The sequence below is a fragment of the Physella acuta genome, unplaced genomic scaffold, assembly GCF_028476545.2.
Source record: "Physella acuta isolate Inbredline_101_S28 unplaced genomic scaffold, ASM2847654v3 ptg000058l, whole genome shotgun sequence".
NCBI lineage: Eukaryota > Metazoa > Mollusca > Gastropoda > Physidae > Physella > Physella acuta.
The window spans coordinates 196,487-220,695 of record NW_026731578.1 but is presented as its reverse complement, the minus strand read 5'-3'; the positions used below and the strand labels follow the sequence as shown (position 1 = coordinate 220,695).

Genomic DNA, 24,209 nt, shown 5'->3' with positions numbered 1-24,209 from the left:
TAATTTTTAATATGCATATATTTTACAAGAAACTTTACAGCAAACACATTTTCAATACTGTACACACAATAAGATTTTAGCTTTTCAAAAAGAATCCAGCAAATCCTGTCATTAACCACTATACTGCACATAAAAAAAGATTTCACCATAGACTGACATTACCACTATACTGGACATAAAAAAGATTTCAGCATTTACTGTCATTGACAACTATACTGGACATACAAAAAGAATCCATCAAATCCTGTCATTAACCACTATACTGGACATACAAAAAGAATCCAGCAAATCCTGTCATTAACCACTATACTGCACATACAAAAAAATTTCAGCATAGACTCTTTACCGCTATACTGGACATACAAAAAGATATCAGCATGTACTGTCTACCACTCAGAATTGCTGTTTCCAGAATAGCCTCTCCTCTCTGCACGGTGCTTCGCTTGTCTACAAAATAGAATTTAAGTTTCAAGTTGGATGCCTTAGTTAAAGATAAACAAGTAAAAGTTTATATAAGGATGTCAAAATGACTTATTTTTCCACCAATATTTTGTTATAGTGAAAATTATGTAACCTCCCCCCCACCTGTTTATGTGGAAACGATAAAAACCATAACCTCCCCACCTGCTTATGCTGTTGATAACTAAAGGCCCCCAGAAATGTGGATGAAAACTTTATGCCCTCACCTGTAGAAATGTGGATGAAAACAACATGCCCCCCACTTGTAGAAATGTGGATGAAAACTATATGCCCCCACCTGTTTATGTTGAAGGCCATCTGTTTGACAAACTCCATGGTAAGAAGAGTTTCTGTCTTCTCCTGGTCAGTTGACATTTCAGAATGTTCAGATCGTGCTAGAAAATGATTGGATGAATTATTTACAGCTGACATTTCAGAATGTTCAGACCGTGCTAGAAAATGATTGGATGAATTATTTACAGCTGACATTTCAGAATGTTCAGACCGTGCTAGAAAATGATTGGATGAATTATTTACAGCTGACATTTCAGAATGTTCAGACCATGCTAGAAAATGATTGGATGAATTATTTACAGCTGACTGAAGAAAGTGAACATTTTCTACACCAATTGGTAGTTCATAAGCTAGTTATTTTTTAAAAAGCAATAAAGAAATTACTGGCTGTAAGGCACATCAAATAGGTATCTGACATAAACCAATGATGTGTTTTACTTGCCTGTGTTGTTAGTTGCGCTCCTTGCTTCACCCATCTTTAAAGCTACATTTTCCTTCACCACTGAGGTCACTTGCTGAAGAGCCAAGTAGCCAGAAATTTCTTTCCATATAGGAAATATGTTGATAAAATCATTGATTTATACCTAAGGACTATGAATCTTCATGTTTATTAGGATCCTTAGCTAAAAAAAGTGCTTCAATCTGAACATAAATTATTTACATAGTATAACCAAAAATTCTAAACAATGTATTCTAAAAATCTGGTAGGTTTAGGATACGAGCTAACTTCATGATGGGGACAGCTTTAATGATGCCATCAGATTCAACAGCTTTCTCTGCTTGCAGATACAACCTCTGTCTCAGGCGCTCATTGGACAAGGGCATCAGGTTGTCTACAGCCTCTTTAAACTCTGCCTCGTTGAGCTGGCCGTTTTCACTTACTTGGTAGGCAACCAGTTTGTTTTCTAGCTACAGTGTCCAACAGGAAACATGAGTGTTACAAAAATGTTCACTGGCAGAAACAAATTTCCATTTTTTTAATCTTTTTTTTTGATTACTATAAATGTATAAAGCAAGTTAGTTGCCAAATAAAGCTACCTTTTAAAAATGGCGTAATCTGCATTAACTCTACATGACCTAGACCTGACCTGATTGTAAGCTAGCAGAAACTCACATCATGGAACCTTGGCTCTCTGTACTTGAGAATGATGTGAATTATAAAGGAGGCCACATGTCCCTTAGATATCTTGTTCTCACTGTACGATGTGTAGCTCATTTGTAAACTCTCAAAGTCATCTTCCTTAAAACACATTTAACTATATTGTAGTCTCACAAAGTCATCTTCCTTAAAACACATTTAACTATATTGTAGTCTTACAAAGTCACCTTCCTTAAAACACATTTATCATTGAAAACAAGTGACATCTGGTGGCAAGCAAAAGCTTACGATTGCTTAAATTAAGCTACACACACCTCAAATTTTTTACTTGGAAATTAGTCATGCTTAAAAAAAGACCTTGAATTTGTGTAAGAAAATTAAAATTACGGCAACGAAAATGTAGTAAAACAAAAACTTACATTGAGGAAAGGGTAGATGGCAGAGGCAAATGTCCGGAAGTCTTCAACTTCTCTCCACTCCACAGCAGAAATAAAATCACAGACCAAAAGAACATAGCGGAGACAGGATGCATCCAAGTTGCCAATTAACACATTGCTAAATAACTGTAGCATCTAAACAAATTCAAAAGCAAAATTTTAATTTAGCTTTTTATATAAGCTATTTGTTTTTCAAACCTTATTTCATTAAACAGAAAATTTACATCTACAAGAATTTTTCTATTATTATTGTCATTAATATTGTTTTAAATTATTATAAATGTAATTAAATGATAATTAACCTTATCTTCTGCTCCGTGTTGAACAACTGCAGACAGGAAGTCATGAGCTGCCATATACACAGCATCTTCCACAGTGTACCGCTCAAACATATACCCGTACAACAGATCCTGACAACAGCATACAACATTTTCTTAATGACCGCTCAAACATGTACCCGTACAACAGATCCTGACAACAGCATACAACATTTTCTTAATGACCGCTCAAACATGTACCCGTACAACAGATCCTGACAACAGCATACAACATTTTCTTAATGACCGCTCAAACATGTACCCGTACAAAAGATCCTGACAACAGCATACAACATTTTCTTAATGACTCATTGGCATCACTAATCTGCAATTTAGTGCTGTCCTCTATTTAATGCAATAATGTCACAATATTAATATGCCTTAAGCTCATGGCTCTAATTACCACTAGTCTACAATTTAGTGCTGTCCTCTATTTAATGCAATAATGGAGCAATATTATTATACCTTAAGCTCATGGCTCTAATTACCACTAGTCTACAATTTAGTGCTGTCCTCTATTTAATGGAATAATGTCACAATATTATTATGCCTTAAGCTCATGGCTCTAATTACCACTAGTCTACAATTTAGAGCTGTCCTCTATTTAATGCAATAATGTCACAATATTATTGTGCCTTAAGCTCATGGCTCTAATTACCACTAGTCTACAATATTATTGTGCCTTAAGCTCATGGCTCTAATTACCACTAGTCTACAATATTATTGTGCCTTAAGCTCATGGCTCTAATTACCAGAATGGAACCGCTGGCCTGCTGGTCAGTCAGATATTCATCTGTCCAGAGTAGAAAACCCAAAAACTGCTCCATCACCGACTTAGTTCTCTCCTAGAATGAAAATTATTTTCTTCTCATTTATTGCGTTTATTAAGAATAAAATGATAAATTAATAAAATATATTAATTACCACAGCAAACTGCTTTACACATGTGAGTTAAGGTTTTAACATACCAGAGTCAAGGTTCTGGGACTAGTTAATGTTTTTAACATACCAGAGTCAAGGTTCTGGGACTAGTTAATGTTTTTAACATTCCAGAGTCAAGGTTCTGGGACTAGTTAATGTTTTTAACATACCAGAGTCAAGGTTCTGGGACTAGTTAATGTTTTTAACATACCAGAGTCAAGGTTCTGGGACTAGTTAATGTTTTTAACATACCAGAGTCAAGGTTCTGGGACTAGTTAATGTTTTTAACATACCAGAGTCAAGGTTCTGGGACTAGTTAATGTTTTTAACATACCAGAGTCAAGGTTCTGGGACTAGTTAATGTTTTTAACATACCAGAGTCAGTGTTCTGGGGAATGTTCTTGGAGTCTTTGCCCTCTGACTGAAGTCATCCCATAATGTCTGAGCTGTGTGGACCTAATCAAATTGGATAAAGTTTCAATCACAATTTTCTACACATTTAGACAAATTGGTTCATGGCTAAAGTTTCAATCACAATTTACTACACATTTACACAAAAAGAATGGTATATTTTTTCCTGTAAATTTTCTAGTAAACTAAGATGTATTTGGCTGAATTAAAATGCAATACACTGAACAGAGATGTAACAAACTCAACTAATATGTAATCAGCCCAACTGGCTGAACTAATATGTAATAAACTCAATCAAGATGTTATCTAATGAACTTGCCCGAGGCAGCTTACCATGTACATTTCTGCAGTTCCTAAAGAAGAACTCTCTCTAGAAAAATCAGTCCCTGGGGTGGAAGGCAAATCTTTGCCTGAAGTCAAATCTGGATAAACTGCAGCAGAGCTTTGTGGATCTTCACTGCAGAAATCCAAGGGAAAATGTTATGGTGGAGCAGCCTGAACAAAAAACTGTTTCTAACATAGGTTATGGGATGTATGGCCTGGGGGTAGAGCACTCACAACAAACATGAAAGTCTCGAGTTTGGATCTCAGACTTGAGCTTGTAGGGTGTCTTAGGTCTACTCAGTTCTGATGGGCACCTGACTCACGTTAGGGAAAGGACAGACAGTTGGGCACTATCCTTCCATGTGCAATGGTCACAGAAATATTTGAACTCTATCTATCCTATTGGCTATCAGGCCAGAAAGGTAACTAACTTATGTGCAACAAGAAAATGTAAAGAGAGCTAAGACTGTTGGAACAGACAGAAGTATTTATACAGCAAACTCTACAGAGAAGAGCCAAACTGGCAGAAGTATTTACACAGCAACCTCTACAGAGAAGAGCCAGACTAGCAGAAGACAACTCACATAGAGGCTGGTTTGTTGATTCTCACTTTTGGCCTGGTCATTTTCACATGGGAGCAATTGTGGGGCAAAATAAAAATCTTTTCTGGCCCACTCAACTTGTGAGGACAAATGATTGTCTGAAGAAAGGATCAGAGATAAAAAAAAGTTATCATTAATAACCATAATTTTATTGGTTGTTGCATCTCATTAACATTGGGTCACAGAGACACTACAAAAAGGAAATGATAGGTATACACACAACAGACATAATTAAATCCTGAAATCTTTTTTTGTGTTCTACATTTTGTTTTTTTTAATAAACATGTATTCCATTTTTCCAAGAGATTTTTTATGAAAAATTCCAAAGTTATCTCTCAACTAACAACTTTTCAACAGTCAACACTGACATATAAAGTTTACATTTTTCTAAAATTATTTGATGTCAGATGAAATGAGAATTTTTAACAACCTTTTCCCCACAGCTGGCACAGAAGCTGGCATCTTTAAACTCCTCAAATGTCTTGCCATTGTTGTTGGATGTGTACAACATGGCAGCGTATTTACTAAACACACGCTCTTGGGGGATGAATGGATCAGCAAAAGGCTCAGAGGTTTCCCCTTCTTCTAGACCAGCTGAAAGTATGGAGTCTCCTGGAAAATATTTAAAACAAAAATTGATCAACCTTCACAAATTAATTAATAAAAGCTCAGAGGTTTTTCCTGACCAGCAGAAAGTGCTGAGTCTCCAGAGGACAAACATGTTTTAACTAATTCTTAACTACAATCTCCAATCATGTTCAGTTGATGTCTTTTTATGTAAAAAAAATATTTGCAATAAAAAGTGATTGACTTCAAGAAATGACTTGAAAAAATGTTGAAAAATGTTCAGTGCATTAATATTACATAACTTGCCTAAAATAATTTTTGTGCACGCAGACTAGATATAAACAAGACAACAATAACTACCTTTATTTTCATGAGTATGCCCTGTTTTCCTTTTTCTGAAAAAAAAAAGAAACACACAAACTTTATACTTTATAGCTGTTTTAAAACATAAATCAACAAAGAAAAAGAAACAATATTTCATTCAGTCTCCTCCCACTCTGTGATTTTATTTTTATGCTACTGTTTCAACAAGTTTTCCAAATATATTATGTCATTTTGATAATGGAGATTTATGAAATAAATCTAACTGCAGCATATATAATGGAGATTTATGAAATAAACCTAAATGCTGCAAATATAAAGGAGATTTATGAAATAAGCTAAATGCAGCATATATAATGGATATTTATGAAATAAACCTAAATATCTCATATATAGTGGAGATTTATGAAATAAACCTAAATGCAGCATACATAATGGAGATATATGAAATAAACCTAAATGCAGCATACATAATGGAGATATATGAAATAAACCTAAATGCAGCATACATAATGGAGATATATGAAATAAACCTAAATGCAGCATACATAATGGAGATATATGAAATAAACCTAAATGCAGCATACATAATGGAGATATATGAAATAAACCTAAATGCAGCATACATAATGGAGATATATGAAATAAACCTAAATGCAGCATACATAATGGAGATATATGAAATAAACCTAAATGCAGCATACATAATGGAGATTTATGAAATAAACCTAAATGCAGAAAAAAAAATCTTCTCTGACTAACATGGGTGGTGGTTTGGAATCCTCCAATATCTGCAGCTGTTCCTGAAGCATGTTGGTGTGCTGCTGTAGCAGACCCAACTCTGTCAACAAATTGTTGGCTGTGTTTTGAAATTTGGACTGAATAATCTCCAGCTGAGAAGCAAATAACACCATGTCAATATTTTACTTAACTAAAAACAAGGAGGGGCTGATTTGTAATATTTATTGTAGTTTCTTATTTACATGGGGGTGTTATACACATAATGTTTTACCAAATATCTATAATCATCAGTAATATCAATAACCATTTGTAATGCTTTAATTAAATAATTTATTTTTCAATTTGATGAATATCAAGCTTGGAGTTTCTAGGTTTTTGTTTTCACTGAATCATGCCAGATATTATGTCTGGGAAATGGATAAGGTCTAGTTAGTGGGTATGACCAGAGTTGTAGCTTTAGAGAAATGGAAAATCTGCTTGTGCTGTTGCTAAAGGGTTTAGAAATGCTCAGACAACAGAAAAAAACTTGAAAAAAAATTCAACAACTAAAAATTTAAAACAAAATTATGTGCATGATATTTGTAATGTATCATGCACCAGATTTTATCCAATGTATCAGATTACATGGACAGAGTGGTCTATCTCTATACCACTAACCCGTAAGTCTCAAGTTCGAATCCGGGTCAGTAGACCGTCCCAGCTCTGATGGGTACCTAACTCTAGTCAGGTAAATTAAAGCCGACTGGACATAGTGCTGACCACACAATCCCTCATATGCAGAGGTCAGAGAAACTGGTGAACTCTACTTCACTTGCCCCATCAGGTTTGGAAGGGGAACTTTATTATTATTACTATCAGATTACACTGAATATACATTATTAACTTTAAAAAGGTAATTAGCTTCTTTAATATTTTAAAAACTGAATCATAAAACCACTTCAGAATGTAATAATCTCAGTCTACAAATAGCTGTGTGGTCAGTGTTTAGGAAATTCAGTGTAGTTTTTGATCAGCTGTTTTGAGTGTGTTGAATTTTGAATGATTTTTATACTTACCTCTTGATCAGCATCAGCTATCTCTAGCTCCTGAATGTCTAATTCTGTCTCTGTCATTTCTTCAGTTACTGACTTTTCCCAAATATTTGATTTGTGGACATCAATAAACTTGTCATATTCTAAATTAAATACAATAAAATAAGAGCTTTTATAAATAATAATTTTTTACAAAGATATTAAAATTTATCATAGTTTTCACATTTTCAGCAATGGCTACGAAAACAATAAAAAAGCAAAAAAGTCAACCAATAAAAAGAACAAGGTTGCGCTGTAATGTAAATGGAAGCATTTAAGACAATTATAGAGACCATAAACTGCTCTAAAAATGTTATTACACTCAGAAATTAATTTCTCTATGACTTACCTTCAATAGCTATGTTTAAAACTGATAATAATTGTTCCTCCAATTTATGTGCAGAATGGATGCTATTCAATAAAGTGGCCTATGGAATGTTTATTTAAAAAAAATTATTTTTCAATAAAAAAAAAGTAAAAAATAGGATAAGCTACCAAACAATTGAGTCTGAGAGTGCAACTTAACTCTTTTTGTGGCTATGACTGAAGTTTTTTTCTTTCTGGAATCTTTCTCATTTACAGCAACAACAGTCTTGTCCATAAAAGCTGAAATTGTATTAAATTATTTTTCATAAAGAAATTGGCCAAACTTTTTATTGTTTACCTTGTTATTTATTCTCCCTATACATATCTGTTCCTAACTTTAACAACTATAAAAGCTAAAACAATTTTTCAATGAGATTAGCATTTCAACTATGATTAGTTACTTGAACCTAGAAATGCCTTTGTTAATTTAGGAAAAATATTTTACCTTGATAAACATTATCATAACTGTTTTTAAATTGGGATAGAAAGTTGATTTGGTTCTTTGCATCATTTAGTGCCTCCTATAAAAAAAGTGAATTAATTATAGTAGAAAGTTTAATGAAGAATAGTTTCAAATCATATAATTTAAAAAATGCACTTTCCACATGAAATCAAATTGGCTGACAAAATAAAAAGTAACAAACATATAACACAAAAAACTACCAGTTGCCAGTATTCTTAAAATGTGAACAGACATATAAACAATCAAATCCCTTATGAGTGACACATTAGTGTGACAGAAAAATGTAAGGAAATCTTTTCAATATTTATAATTTCTAAAGTCCTTTAAACTAACATAGCTTTAGATAAAAGTATCATTATTATTATTTCTAAAGTAATTTAGATACTGAGCTATTAAAGCTGGTCTTGTGGTCTTGACTTCAGAAAACAAATGTCGTTCCAATTATTACTAAAGTAATTTAGGTTTAGATACTCAACAACTGATGTAAAATCTGATCTTACTTTGAGATCAATAATATCACACTCCAGCTGGTGTTCCTTCATCTTAGCACTTGCCAGTTGCTCTTCAAGTTTATTTGTTAATCTGTCATTTTAGGAAACAAAATTAATCATTTAATCAAATTAAACAATCAGACCTTATTTTATTTGCCATGATTGCCACCGTTAAATAGTTTGAAAGGATATTTAAATATAAATAAATTGGGGTTTTATTGTCATAAAATTCTTTAAACTGTAGTTGAAGTGGATCTTTAAAGTTCTTTAAGAAGTAACTAAACTAATTTTAATGTTACTTTCACAGATTTGGTTAGGACTTTCCTTAATGAACAGTATGGTCCTTGCAAAAGTGGATTTGTAAATTCTATTAATGAAAATAAAAGTGTGTTGACTTACTCTTCTGTCTCTTTCTCTTTTGTATCAATCGTCAAATGTAACTGTTTTGTGGAGGCACTAAGCATGTTAATCTCCTCATCTTTACTTGCCAAACTCTGTAAGACTTCTTCGAGTTGTTTGTGTTTATCAAATAATCTATTCAAGATTTTAAAATATTTTTTTAAGACAGTACCAAGGTTATAATTATAACGCTTCTTGTAAAATATCATCTAAAATATAACGACTGTGTCTTTAAAATTGATCAAGAACCTTTTTTTCAGAATTTCCACTTGTTCTGTTAACTTGTCAGTCTGTTCATGTCTTTGATTGTATACCTGCTTTACCAGGGTGAAGTATGGCAGTTTTTGGATGAACTGATCTGGCTTATCCACAGCACCCGTGAGCTCATCACTGTACACAGCCTCTGAAAATAAATTAACATCATGATCAAACGTATACACAAACTTGATTGTGTTAAGTTAATATTTTTTAAACCATATATTAAAAGAGCTAACAACACTTTTTATTATACAAGTAATTTAGCTTAAATTTTAATGTCCTAAGATTTTGGATTCAGATTATATAGTGGTAGTCAATGAAAAGGGAGGTAAAAATCATGACAGATCACACATTTGCTTTTGCACACAGTAAAGTTATAGGTCCACCTGTTTCCAGTACTGTTCAAAATAATCTCAAAACTACTGTTAAGAGCAATAGACAGTGTTGGCATTCTTTGTGATTACAAAATTTGGTCAAGCAGTCATATATACAAGTGAAGCTAGGGCCCATGGAATCACGCAGGGCCTTCTGTACAGCTTGACATGCCACCCCATTATCTAACCATAACAAAATCAAATTTGGGTCCATGATTATAATAATGGGTACCATATGGTGTGGCTTAGAGAACTACTTTTAAAGGCTAGTTAGCTTAAAATTTAAAGCTCACAATTCCAAAAATAACCATAATGCTAACAACAATTGGGTCTTTTCATCCTTATAAAATACAAACTATAAACTGTCATATTTGTTAAAACTCCTTCATTCACCAAAGCATGTTATCATCACAAAAGTCTAACTCCCCCTCCCCAATATATACAAGGTGTGTCATATTTATATACGCCTTTCAGGATTGGAATTCTTCAGAAAGCTCTCTTTAGGCTTTCTATGAGGCTTAAACTATATATTGAAGAATATTACCAAATAAATCCTGTCTTAATCTCTGGAAAATCCGTGAGTAAACTCCCAGGTTAGGAATTAATTCATCTAGTGCTTGAAATGCTAGGAAAATATGCTCCTCGTTTAAGCCACTTGTGTGCTTTTCAAGTGTTAATACTTCATATTTATTCACTGAAAAGAAAGTGATTTTATTATTTTTACTGACATTATTTTAGCTGATAGTAAGTAAAAATGTGTTGATTAAATACTTTAGTGGGCATCCTTAATTAATTATACATCAAGGCTTAAATTTCAATTTTAGGCCTACTAAACTTAAATTTTATGAAATATAATTTTTAATAATTTGTAAAATATTAAGAAACTAGAGTTATAATTTTTTTAGTGAATATTATTGATTGACACTAATTGTCAAACAATTGAATAAGTATAGCGAAATTTTATTTGATTACAGATGTCACTTCTGACACACAGCAACTAGATCTAAAACTAAATTTTATAATTTAATGTAGCTAAAAGATATTACATTATTATTCATTATTCTAACATTATTTTTATTATTATTCTTATAATTTATTAATTAACGTTATAATTTATATTCTATTTGCATAGGTCTCTAAGGACTAGGTCTAGCTATAGTCTAGAGCAGGGGTTCCCAACCTTTTTTTACTCTAGAGCACATTCTAAAATATCGGTAGGATGGTGGGCACCACCTATTTTAAATCGACAAACTCCTTCCAGAGGCGTAGCGACCCTTCTCGTCACCCGGGGACAAAACTTTCGATTTGCACCCCCCAATCAAACTTTCGATTTGCACCCCCCCTCAAACTTTTGATTTGCACCCCCCCTCAAACTTTTGATTTGCACCCCCCCCCTCAAATTTTCGATTTCCATCCCCTTCAACCTTTCAATAATGTTTATGAAAAAAATTCTGACTCTGTCGAATAGTGAGAGGCGGGCACATACGAATCATTCGGCTGGCGCCATGGCGCCCGCGGGCACAGGGTTGGGAACCCCTGGTCTATAGAGTCTAACTAAGTCTAGACTCTAGACTCTAGAGTCTATCTATAACATTAACCAGAGCCAGAGGCGAGGGCTAGACTATAATTTATTTATTTTAAATTTTAGTAGGCCTATTTATTTTCTATTTGATTTTAATTTTATTAAATTTTAATAATTTATTATTTATTTATAACAGTAAGTCTACAAACTCTACAGTCTCACAGTGTGACAGTAGTACAGAAGAATAAAAACTACAGAACACTCGATACTCGGATACTCATACTGAACTGAGTCATTACCAGGGGAATTAACATCAAATGTCTTTTTTATCCGACTACTCTTCTCAACAGCCATGTTTCTGTATATTCCTGAAAAGTTTAAGCATTTATTTATATTGTTATAAATTAATGATTGATCAAATTCTAAATTGACATTTCTGAGAATAGTGAGTGATAGTATATACTTTATATAGCCTTACTTCTGCTGTTGCTAGGACGCTCAAATTTTACGGATACGGAAAAAGATCTCGATCCAATTTTTTAATCGTCCTCGGAAACGATTCGGCAATTTTCGATAAGCTCCGTTTAGAAGGCACTTCAGGAAGTAATCGTTTTATTTAGCAGTGACTACCAAAAGGCAGATCGGCGGAGGGACAATTTATATTTACTTGTAGCTGCAATGTCATTATTATCATTAGATATCCGTACAATATTTTAGTGTCAAGTACATTTTAACTTATTGCTTAATGTTATAGTATTTAAAGAAATGGCGGCTTTGATCCGCTTTTTAAGTAGGCGTCGCACTCGCCGAACTCAACAACCAACTTCAGGTGTTGGAGGCCAACAACAGCCGATTAAAAAGAAAAATGCACTTATTTGCACCATAATGTTGTTGGATGGTACTGACATTACTGTTGATGTTAATGTAAGTAGACTAATATAAATACAATCTTAGCTAATCATATTAAAAAAAAACTGTCTCCGGCCCTTATGCTAAATCCATAGTACATTAAATTTAAATTTTAAAATTACACTATTACACACAGTACTCTTCTGAGTTCTGACTCTACTGACTAGACTAGAATCTAGATCTAGAATCTAGATATCTTGTACTAGGCCTAGGGCCTATTATTCATTAATAATAAGTAACCTAATATTGCTCTTTTTCTTTTCAGAAAAAAGCCAATGGAGCCACACTTATTGAACAAGTATTTTATCATTTGGATATAATAGAAAAAGATTATTTTGGCTTGCAGTATACAGACCATTACAATGTTAATGTAAGTTTCTTAGACTAGATCTGGATCTATATGTCAATTCACACAATTTATTAGGTTATTTAGTTTTAAAATTTAAACGAATTTTTAAAAAGTTGATGTTATTAGGCCCCTAAATCCTTTTATTTTAGCACTGGTTGGATCCTACAAAGCAAGTCAGAAAACAAGTTAAAAGTAAGTAAACTGCCTACACGCTTATCTGCGTTGCCAAGTTCTTTTACAAATGTAATCAAGTTATGTTAAACTTTTAAATTAACACTATAACTTTTTATCATTGCAGTTGGCCCTCCTTACACATTTCGCTTTCGAGTAAAGTTCTATTCATCAGAACCTAATAACTTACATGAAGAACTGACTAGGTAACTTAATTTATTCATCATATTAAATACATTTATCATGCTAAACAGAGGCTGAAATAAAAAAAAAAAATTATCCCAGTATCTTTTGCATCATTGCTGGTGTCGAGGATTTTATCTGCATGTTTCGATCAAGCTTCCTAACTCAGTTATTCATACTTAGAAATAAATCTTTTAAAAATATCTCATTCATGCATGGATCTGTCATTTAATTACAGTTTACTAAAGTGTAGAATTTAACTCTTACACAATTGTAATTAAGGTTTCTTAAAAATTATTTAAATATCAATTAGTAACTGTCATACAATGGCATGGCCAGTAACAGCTGTGATTCTTTTATGGTTATCATATTTGTTTTTCACAGGTATCAGTTCTTCCTTCAACTGAAGCAAGATATTTACACTGGCAGATTACCATGTCCATATGAGACCTTGACTGAGCTTTGTGCTTTGGCCTTACAATGTAAGTCATGTTTTGGTTTGAATTAGGACTGTTTTACACAATTTGACCTTTCCTCAACAAAATGGCCCCAGTTACAGTATGCTTTTAACACAAGCAAGTCATCAGTGATCATCTATACCAGGGGTCTCCAAACTACGACCAGCGGGCCGGATGCGGCGAGCGAGGTCCTCTCATCCGGCCCGCGGAGATCTTTTTGTCCACGGAAAAAACGTTTGTTGGTGATGGCTGAGGAACTTTGCCCAGAATAATCAAAGACATGTTTGGAACTAACTGGCTCCCGAACTGAAATTTGATAGATAATGCCGCCCTCGGACTGTAAAGTTTGGAGACCCCTGATCTATAGCATTGCTAGAAAGGATTTGATAAACATGATGCTCTTAAACAGAGGAAACTTGTTTATACAGATGTTGTATTAAATTTTATGAAAACATATTTAAAAGGCTAAATGAATTTAGTAGTATATCTTTTGTTTTTATTGTGACACCATTTAGTTGTATCATTTTGAAGTGTGCATAGTCTAAGGTTTATTTCAGTGTTATCTTAGTTTCTTAAGGCTAGTACACAATGGGATGGCTGGTAGACTGACTATGTGCTGTTGATATGTAATGTTTTCTTGATGTCAGGGAAGCAATGCAGACATTAGTGCATACATCTGTTCATACCAATTATTATTCTGTGCTCCAACTCTCACCCATTTATTGTTGTATTTCCCATGTGCAGGTAGATTTTATTTTCTATTAAAATTGCATCACATCATTATGGCCATTAGCTTCTTAGCCTTGATTAAATTTCTTCCATTAAGCTGACCCACTGAAAGTGATCTTCATCCGTACAGTGTATGACAAAGGGCCCTGGTCAATAAGTTTTTATGCAGGGGGGTGGGGGCATCATCTATAAAGATATGTATGGGTCCTTAGAACCACACTAGATCCAACAATGTAAGCAAATGCACCAATTTTTACTATCTAAATCATACATTTAAAAAAAATATTTTTATGGGGAATATCATATGAGGATGCCTAGCACATTTTAATGGACATAACCAACAAACAAAACATGTTGGCAAACAGTGCACTAAACATACTACACCTTGTACAAGTACAGTGTCCCTATCCATACTGTCATTCCTGTTCTGTATCAGGTGTTGCTGTAATGTAGTTGATACAGTTATTGTAGGTAAAGATTTAGTTCATTGCTGGGGTAGCTAACAGCATAGGTGGATGGCAACTTTGTTTCTAAAATAACATGTTTAAAGCAAAAATACATTTTCTTTTACATGTATTTTGGATAAACTTTACTTAGTCTTCAAATGTAGTTCAAACAAGACTGTTTAACAATCTCATAAATTCTTTTCTAAATCTACCTCAACTATCAACAAGTAAGTATCTAGTCCCATATGTAAAAAGAACAAATTGTTTTTGTCTCTAGTACCATATGACTTAGAGCAGTTGTATGCAACAATTAGACCAAATGCAAATAAGAAATTGTTGTCTCTAGTCCAACATTTGGCTTAGAGAAGTTGTATGCAACAATTAGACCAAGTACAAATAAAATTGTTCTGTCCTGCTATTTTCTCTAGTCCCGAGCAGTCAGTAATTACGATGTTGACACTTTGTCTTTGCCTGTTAGCAGCTAGCCTGTTGTCAACATATTGACAGGTAAAGGCTTTGTCTGGCCCAACTTTCCTCGCTTGTTGCTGACATTATTGACTTGTGGTAGTCTCCTGCATAAGTGTAAATACTTGGCCTGTGGCTGACTCAAAACAAAGTGATCTAGTTTTAGTGGAACCACTACTTCATTAGATCCTTCATGCTTTTCTTTCTCCAACAGTAGACTTATGTTGACATATGCTCTGTATTGGCTCCAACATGCTGTCTCACCACTCCTACACGCTCTGCTGTCTCACCACTCCTACATGCTCTGCTGTCTCACCACTCCTACATGCTCTGCTGTCTCACCACTCCTACACGCTCTGCTGTCTCACCACTCCTACATGCTCTGCTGTCTCACCACTCCTACACGCTCTGCTGTCTCACCACTCCTACATGCTCTGCTGTCTCACCACTCCTACACGCTCTGCTGTCTCACCACTCCTACACACTCTGCTGTCCCACCACTCCTGGATGCTCAGCTGTCTCACCACTCCTACACTCAATGCTGTCTCACCACTCCTACACGCTCTGCTGTCTCACCACTCCTACATGCTCTGCTGTCTCACCACTCCTACATGCTCTGCTGTCTCACCACTCCTACATTCTCTGCTGTCTCACCACTCTTACATGCTCTGCTGTCTCACCACTCCTACACTCAATGCTGTCTCACCACTCCTACACTCAATGCTGTCTCACCACTCCTACACTCAATGCTGTCTCACCACTCCTACACGCTCTGCTGTCTCACCACTCCTACACGCTCTGCTGTCTCACCACTCCTACATGCTCTGCTGTCTCACCACTCCTACATTCTCTGCTGTCTCACCACTCCTACATGCTCTGCTGTCTCACCACTCATACACTCAATGCTGTCTCACCACTCATACACTCAATGCTGTCTCACCACTCCTACACTCAATGCTGTCTCACCACTCCTACATGCTCTGCTGTCTCACCACTCTTACACTCAATGCTGTCTCACCACTCCTACATGCTCTGCTGTCTCACCACTCATACACTCAATGCTGTCTCACCACTCCTTCACTCAATGCTGTCTCACCACTCCTACATGCTCTGCTGTCTCACCACTCTTACACTCAATGCTGTCTCACCACTCCTACATGCTCTGCTGTCTTACCACTCATACACTCAATGCTGTCTCACCACTCCTTCACTCAATGCTGTCTCACCACTCATACACTCAATGCTGTCTCGCCACTCCTTCACTTAATGCTGTCTCACCACTCCTACATGCTCTGCTGTCTCACCACTCATACACTCAATGCTGTCTCACCACTCCTAATCTCAATGCTGTCTCACCACTCCTACACTCAATGCTGTCTTACCACTCCTACACTCAATGCTGTCTTACCACTCCTACACTTAATGCTGTCTCACCACTCCTTCACTTAATGCTGTCTCACCACTCCTACATGCTCTGCTGTCTCACCACTCCTACAGGCTCTGCTGTCTCACCACTCATACACTCAATGCTGTCTCACCACTCCTTCACTCAATGCTGTCTCACCACTCCTGCATGCTCTGCTGTCTCACCACTCCTACATGCTCTGCTGTCTCACCACTCATACACTCAATGCTGTCTCACCACTCATACACTCAATGCTGTCTCACCACTCCTACACTCAATGCTGTCTCACCACTCCTACATGCTCTGCTGTCTCACCACTCTTACACTCAATGCTGTCTCACCACTCCTACATACTCTGCTGTCTCACCACTCCTACACTCACTACTGTCTCACCACTCCTACACTCAATGCTGTCTCACCACTCCTTCACTCAATGCTGTCTCACCACTCCTACATGCTCTGCTGTCTCACCACTCCTACATGCTCTGCTGTCTCACCACTCATACACTCAATGCTGTCTCACCACTCCTTCACTCAATGCTGTCTCGCCACTCCTACATGCTCTGCTGTCTCACCACTCCTACATGCTCTGCTGTCTCACCACTCATACACTCAATTCTGTCTCACCACTCCTACATGCTCTGCTGTCTCACCACTCCTACATGCTCTGCTGTCTCACCACTCCTACATGCTCTGCTGTCTCACCACTCCTTCACTCAATGCTGTCTCACCACTCCTACATGCTCTGCTGTCTCACCACTCCTGCACTCAATGCTGTCTCACCACTCCTACATGCTCTGCTGTCTCACCGCTCCTACACGCTCTGCTGTCTCACCACTCCTACACGCTATGCTGTCTCACCACTCCTGCACTCACTACTGTCTCACCACTCCTACACTCTCTGCTGTCTCACCAATCCTACATGCTCTGCTGTCTCACCACTCCTTCACTCAATGCTGTCTCACCACTCCTACATGCTCTGCTGTCTCACCACTCCTACACACTCTGCTGTCTCACCACTCCTTCACTTAATGCTGTCTCACCACTCCTACACACTCTGCTGTCTCACCACTCCTACATGCTCTGCTGTCTCACCACTCCTACACGCTCTGCTGTCTCGCCACTCCTACACGCTTTGCTGTCTCACCACTCCTTCACGCTCTTCTGTCTCACCACTCCTACATGCTCTGCTGTCTCACCACTCCTACACGCTCTGCTGTCTCACCACTCCTACATTCTCTGCTGTCTCACCACTCCTACATGCTCTGCTGTCTCACCACTCCTTCACTCAATGCTGTCTCACCACTCCTACATGCTCTGCTGTCTCACCATTCCTTCACTCAATGCTGTCTCACCACTCCTACATGCTCTGCTGTCTCACCACTCCTACATGCTCTGCTGTCTCACCACTCCTACACTTACTACTGTCTCACCACTCCTACAGTCAATGCTGTCTCACCACTCCTACATGCTCTGCTGTCTCACCACTCCTACATGCTCTGCTGTCTCACCACTCCTACACTTACTACTGTCTCACCACTCCTACAGTCAATGCTGTCTCACCACTCCTACATGCTCTGCTGTCTCACCACTCCTACACAAACTATTGTCTCACCACTCCTTCACTTAATGCTGTCTCACCACTCCTACATTCTCTGCTGTCTCACCACTCCTACATGCTCTGCTGTCTCACCACTCCTACACTTACTGCTGTCTCACCACTCCTACACTCAATGCTCTCTCACCACTCCTACATGCTCTGCTCTCTCACCACTCCTACATGCTCTGCTGTCTCACCACTCCTACATGCTCTGCTGTCTCACCACTCCTACACTCACTACTGTCTCACCACTCCTACATGCTCTGCTGTCTCACCACTCCTACACAAACTATTGTCTCACCACTCCTTCACTTAATGCTGTCTCACCACTCCTACACGCTCTACTGTCTCACCACTCCTACACGCTCTGCTGTCTCACCACTCCTACATGCTCTGCTGTCTCACCACTCCTACACTTACTACTGTCTCACCACTCCCACACTTAATGCTGTCTCACCACTCCTACATGCTCTGCTGTCTCACCACTCCTACATGCTCTGCTGTCTTACCACTCCTACATGCTCTGCTGTCTCACCACTCCTACACTTACTACTGTCTCACCGCTCCTACACGCTCTGCTGTCTTACCACTCCTACACTTACTACTGTCTCACCACTCCTACACGCTCTGCTGTCTCACCACTCCTACATGCTCTGCTGTCTCACCACTCCTACACGCTCTGCTGTCTCACCACTCCTACATGCTCTGCTGTCTCACCACTCCTACACGCTCTGCTGTCTTACCACTCCTACACTTACTACTGTCTCACCACTCCTACACGCTCTGCTGTCTCACCACTCCTACACTTACTACTGTCTCACCGCTCCTACACTTACTACTGTCTCACCACTCCTACACGCTCTGCTGTCTCACCACTCCTACATGCTCTGCTGTCTCACCACTCCTACACGCTTTGCTGTCTCACCACTCCTACATGCTCTGCTGTCTCACCACTCCTACACGCTCTGCTGTCTCACCACTCCTACACTTACTACTGTCTCACCGCTCCTACACGCTCTGCTGTCTTACCACTCCTACACGCTCTGCTGTCTCACCACTCCTACACTCTCTACTGTGTCACCACTCCTACATGCTCTGCTGTCTCACCACTCCTACACGCTCTGCTGTCTCACCACTCCTACACTTACTACTGTCTCACCGCTCCTACACGCTCTGCTGTCTTACCACTCCTACACGCTCTGCTGTCTCACCACTCCTACACTCTCTACTGTGTCACCACTCCTACATGCTCTGCTGTCTCACCACTCCTACACGCTCTGCTGTCTCACCACTCCTACACTTACTACTGTCTCACCGCTCCTACACGCTCTGCTGTCTTACCACTCCTACACGCTCTGCTGTCTCACCACTCCTACACTCTCTACTGTGTCACCACTCCTACACGCTCAACTGTCTCACCTCTCCCACCGTTCCGCTTGACTGGTTTTATGATGACCTGTCTCTGGTGAAACAACTAGAACTGCTATACAGTTATGTGTAACAGCAGGAGTGAAATGTGTTGCACGGTTAGTCATACCCGCTGTTTTTATGTGACATCCGCACAAAGAAGCCAGCCAAATGTGAAAACTTTCTTGCAGTGGGTTACTTCATTCACCCTCACTAGCTTTAGTGGACCTCGTTAGTGACATGGCGTGGGTGCTCTACACACATATATATACATACACGCATATATATATATATATATATATACATGTGTGTGTGTATTTAATATAGTGCTAAGCCCCAAACTGGAAGGCTAGAAGCGCGTATGTTCACTAGGTATCCAGCGAGTGACGTTACCACTTGGTACTGTTTAAACACGACGTGAAGTGAAAAAGTGGCAGGATACCTTTGTCATTTTTTTACCATCTGTTACTTAGTTATTGGGTCACTTAAGTAGATAGCATTAAACTGCCCACTGTATAGTCTACGATACGATCGAATTGGTTATTAACTATACATCAATCAGCTTAAACAAATTGAATACGAAAAGCGGTCCATCTTTGGCATCATTCACCGATTAAGGATGAAGTTTAAATTTGGTGATGATTCATTGAGCCATTGACTAAACTGCATATGTCAAGTGATCCGACATTGTCAGTGGCGCACGGATCCGCTCCTGTATGTCTCGTGATCCGTCAGTGGCGCACGGATCCGCTCCTGTCTCGTGATCCGTCAGTGGCGCACGGATCCGCTCCTGTCTCGTGATCCGTCAGTGGCGCACGGATCCGCTCCTGTCTCGTGATCCGTCAGTGGCGCACGGATCCGCTCCTGCCTTATTTATTTGTGTGGCTCCAACACATTTTCTCTCTTTACTCTCGGCCTGACGCCGCTGTTTGCCCCTCCCCCACTGATTGATAGGCCGCTCATGGCCGCGGCGATGACTGACAAATATCCCCCCCCCCCACCCCGTCGGCCGTGTGATCGTGGAGACGTCAACAAAAGAGCTGGCCACGGCCGTGGGGACTTTTATGGCGGGTCATCGGAGAGAATGACGTCATTGTTTAGCGGCAGCTAGAAATCGTTGATCTCTCTCGGACAGTTTATTTACACACAATCTGTACAGCACACGACCTGCTTCGTTGGTCACATGTCAACTTAGTTGGTCACATGTTAACTACTACATAACCTGCTTATTTGGTCACATGTCAACTTAGTTGGTCACATGTCAACTACTACATAACCTGCTTTGTTGGTCACATGTCAACTTAGTTGGTCACATGTCAACTACTACATAACCTGCTTCGTTGGTCACATGTCAACTTAGTTGGTCACATGTCAACTACTACATAACCTGCTTAGTTGGTCACATGTCAACTACACAGTAGCCCACTGTACTGTAACAATTATTAGTTGTTACAGCATCCATCTGATTTGTTAGAAAAACATAAAAACATATTACCACATCTTTCCACCTGCAGTGAACTGCAATGAGCTGGTGATATTTATCTGACAAGTGTACTCTGGTCTCACATGTATGTTGCCTATCTCAAATTTTTTTATCAACTATCCTGTGCTGAAGCTTTGGTTGCTGTCACACTGATTGAGTATTGATGATGTAAGAATGGCTTCCTCAGGAACATCTTTTGTCATTTGTGATAATGCACTAAGTCAGTAGTGACTTGATCTTTGCAAGTTTTTTCTGATTGTTTGTTTGTGGTCAGACCTTGGGCAACTCACTTGAAACCTATTTCTGATAATGCAGTTTCTTTCAAACATTTGTAGAAATGCATCTTTGAATACTTTAATGACATGTGATATCTAAGTTCAAATATGTAAGAAATAGATAATCATTTAAAAGAACTTAATAATAACTTATTAAATGTACAAGTTAGACCATTTGTGCCCAACCAAACAGAACATGATTAAAATGTTGTATCTCTCTACAGCTGAACTTGGGGACTATGAACCAGAATCTCACTCCCCAGGCACAGTGTCAGAGTTTAGATTTGTGCCCAACCAAACAGAACAGATGGAGCTTGACATCTTTGAAAAGTACAAAGATTGTGTGTAAGTTTGCACCATATGTTTTGTACTACCTGCTGTTTTAGTATACTTTAAATTGCTGTTAGGCTAGCTCCTAGTTTAGTTGATTAAAGTGCAACAGTTCTGTTATGATAGTCTAGCTTCTAAGTTAGACAACTCAAATCTTATTAAAAGTAACAGTTCCATTATGTTAGGCTAGCTCCTAAGTTAGACAATTCAAATATTATTAAATGTAACACTTGTTTTGTTAGGCTAGTTCCTAAGTTAGACAATTCAAATATTATTAAATGTAACAGTTCTGTTTTGTTAGGCTGGCTCCTAGGTTAGATGATTTAAATCTTATGAAATATGTAACATCTCTGTCATGTTTTCTGTAGTGGTCAAACACCTGCTCAAGCTGAACTGTCTTTCTTACACAAGGCCAAGTGGCTGGAGCTTTATGGCGTTGATATGCACACTGTTATGGTCAGTCTGGTTATTTAGTATATTAATGTGAGCCAGGTCATTTAGAATGTTGATATGTACGTCTTGCCATTTAGAATGTTGATATGTACGTCTTGCCATTTAGAATGTTGATATGTGTGTCTTGCCATTTAGAATGTTGATATGTGTGTCTTGCCATTTAGAATGTTGATATGTGTGTCTTGCCATTTAGAATGTTATGTGTGTCTTGCCATTTAGAATGTTGATATGTGTGCCTGGCCATTTAGAATGTTGATATGTGTGTCTTGTCACTTAAAATGTTGATAAGTACGTATTGCCATTTAGAATGTTGATATGTGTGTCTTGCCATTTAGAATGTCATGTGTGTCTTGTCATTTAGAATGTTGATATGTGTATCTTGCCATTTAGACTTTTGATATGTGTGTCATGCCATTTAGAATGTTGATATGTGTGTCTTGCCATTTAGAATTTTGATATGTGTGTCATGCCATTTAGAATGTTGATATGTGTGTCTTGCCATTTAGAATGTTGATATGTGTGTCTGGCCATTTAGAATGTTGATATGTGTGTCTTGCCATTTAGAATTTTGATATGTGTGTCATGCCATTTAGAATTTTGATATGTGTGTCATGCCATTTAGAATGTTGATATGTGTATCTTGCCATTTAGAATTTTGATATGTGTGTCATGCCATTTAGAATGTTGATATGTGTGTCTTGCCATTTAGAATGTTGATATGTGTGTCTTGCTATTTAGAATGTTGATATGTGTGTCTTGCCATTTAGAATGTTGATATGTGTGTCTGGCCATTTAGAATGTTGATATGTGTGTCTGGCCATTTAGAATGTTGATATGTGTGTCTTGCCATTTAGAATGTTGATATGTGTGTCTTGCCATTTAGAATGTTATGTGTGCCTGGCCATTTAGAATGTTGATATGTGTGTCTTGTCACTTAAAATGTTGATAAGTACGTATTGCCATTTAGAATGTTGATATGTGAGCCTGTTCAGTAACTGTAATGTGATGTATAAAACTGAATGCTGATACCTATTAGTGTATAATGATGTCCCATTGATGTACATCAGGGTAGAGACCAGAACAGCTACAGCCTGGGACTGACTCCTACAGGTATACTGGTCTTTGAAGGGGCAGTCAAGATTGGCTTGTTCTTCTGGTGAGTTCTCCTAGTGACCTGTGGTACTGGACTTAATGCTTAGCCTACTGTTACACTACACTGACTTGTTCATGGGCTGCACACTTGTATTAAAATCTACTTCATTGTAAGATTAACACATAATCAATTGCGTAAATAAAGGTTTTTGAAATGATAACTTGTATGTTAAAATTTTTTTTTTTAAAAAGAAATATCCTTCACAAAGCTAGACATGACATTATTATTATAGAAAATGAAAGCATTAGTTGTTGAAATAAATGTATTGTGATAGATCTGTTGTTGACCTATTCTTACATTGACCAAATGTTTGACTTTCAGGCCAAAGATGACAAAGCTAGACTTTAAAGGAAAAAAGTTGATGTTGGTTGCTGTTGAAGATGATGACAATGTAAGCAGATGTTTTTTATAGAATTTCCCCACAGAATCAGGTAGTAAGGTATCACAACAAACACCACAGTAGCAGGTAGCCAGATATCAAACACTACGGTAGCAGGTAGCCAGATATCAAACACCACAGTAGCAGGTAGCCAGATATCAAACACTATGGTAGCAGGTAGCCAGATATCAAATACTATGGTAGCAGGTAGCCAGATATCAAACACCACAGTAGCAGGTAGCCAGATATCAAACACCACAGTAGCAGGTAGCCAGATATCAAACACCACAGTAGCAGGTAGCCAGATATCAAACACCACAGTAGCAGGTAGCCAGATATCAAACACCACAGTAGCAGGTAGCCAGATATCAAACACCACAGTAGCAGGTAGCCAGATATCAAACACCACAGTAGCAGGTAGCCAGATATCAAACACCACAGTAGCAGGTAGCCAGATATCAAACACCACAGTAGCAGGTAGCCAGATATCAAACACCACAGTAGCAGGTAGCCAGATATCAAACACCACAGTAGCAGGTAGCCAGATATCACAACAAACACCACAGCAGGTAGCCAGA

The 24,209-nt window shown here is 37.8% G+C and overlaps 2 protein-coding genes across 12 annotated transcripts in view; one reads left to right on the top strand and one right to left on the bottom strand.

Moving 5' to 3' along the window:
* On the bottom strand, positions 1-11,952 carry LOC131947844 (uncharacterized). Of its 3 annotated transcripts, XM_059309220.1 has the most exons (25): positions 11,915-11,952; positions 11,736-11,804; positions 10,459-10,608; positions 9,532-9,685; positions 9,283-9,417; positions 8,893-8,974; positions 8,375-8,450; positions 8,090-8,169; positions 7,913-7,991; positions 7,549-7,667; positions 6,515-6,645; positions 5,792-5,826; positions 5,295-5,476; positions 4,847-4,962; positions 4,272-4,395; positions 3,903-3,983; positions 3,359-3,451; positions 2,592-2,699; positions 2,272-2,424; positions 1,868-1,993; positions 1,473-1,662; positions 1,196-1,294; positions 758-854; positions 376-447; positions 1-145 (listed from the first exon to the last, which is right to left on the bottom strand). In XM_059309220.1, exons 2-24 carry the CDS (start codon positions 11,788-11,790, stop codon positions 387-389), a joined length of 2,526 nt encoding a protein of 841 aa, XP_059165203.1. In that variant the 5' UTR covers positions 11,791-11,804; positions 11,915-11,952; the 3' UTR covers positions 1-145; positions 376-386. The 3 variants fall into 3 exon arrangements, with proteins under 3 accessions (XP_059165203.1, XP_059165194.1, XP_059165212.1); XM_059309211.1 differs by having other exon boundaries at positions 21-447; XM_059309229.1 differs by lacking the exon at positions 3,903-3,983 and having other exon boundaries at positions 21-447.
* An 87-nt stretch (positions 11,953-12,039) lies between these two features.
* Positions 12,040-24,209, top strand: part of LOC131947774 (band 4.1-like protein 5) — a 28,287-nt gene continuing 16,117 nt past the window's right edge. For all 9 annotated transcript variants that reach the window (XM_059309129.1, XM_059309138.1, XM_059309120.1 and 6 more), the window contains exons 1-9: positions 12,040-12,360; positions 12,611-12,715; positions 12,844-12,886; positions 12,993-13,071; positions 13,433-13,530; positions 21,541-21,661; positions 22,015-22,102; positions 23,167-23,255; positions 23,574-23,643. In XM_059309129.1, the coding sequence (XP_059165112.1) occupies positions 12,202-12,360; positions 12,611-12,715; positions 12,844-12,886; positions 12,993-13,071; positions 13,433-13,530; positions 21,541-21,661; positions 22,015-22,102; positions 23,167-23,255; positions 23,574-23,643 (852 nt within the window). In that variant the 5' untranslated portion in view covers positions 12,040-12,201. The remainder of the gene's footprint in view (positions 12,361-12,610; positions 12,716-12,843; positions 12,887-12,992; positions 13,072-13,432; positions 13,531-21,540; positions 21,662-22,014; positions 22,103-23,166; positions 23,256-23,573; positions 23,644-24,209) is intronic.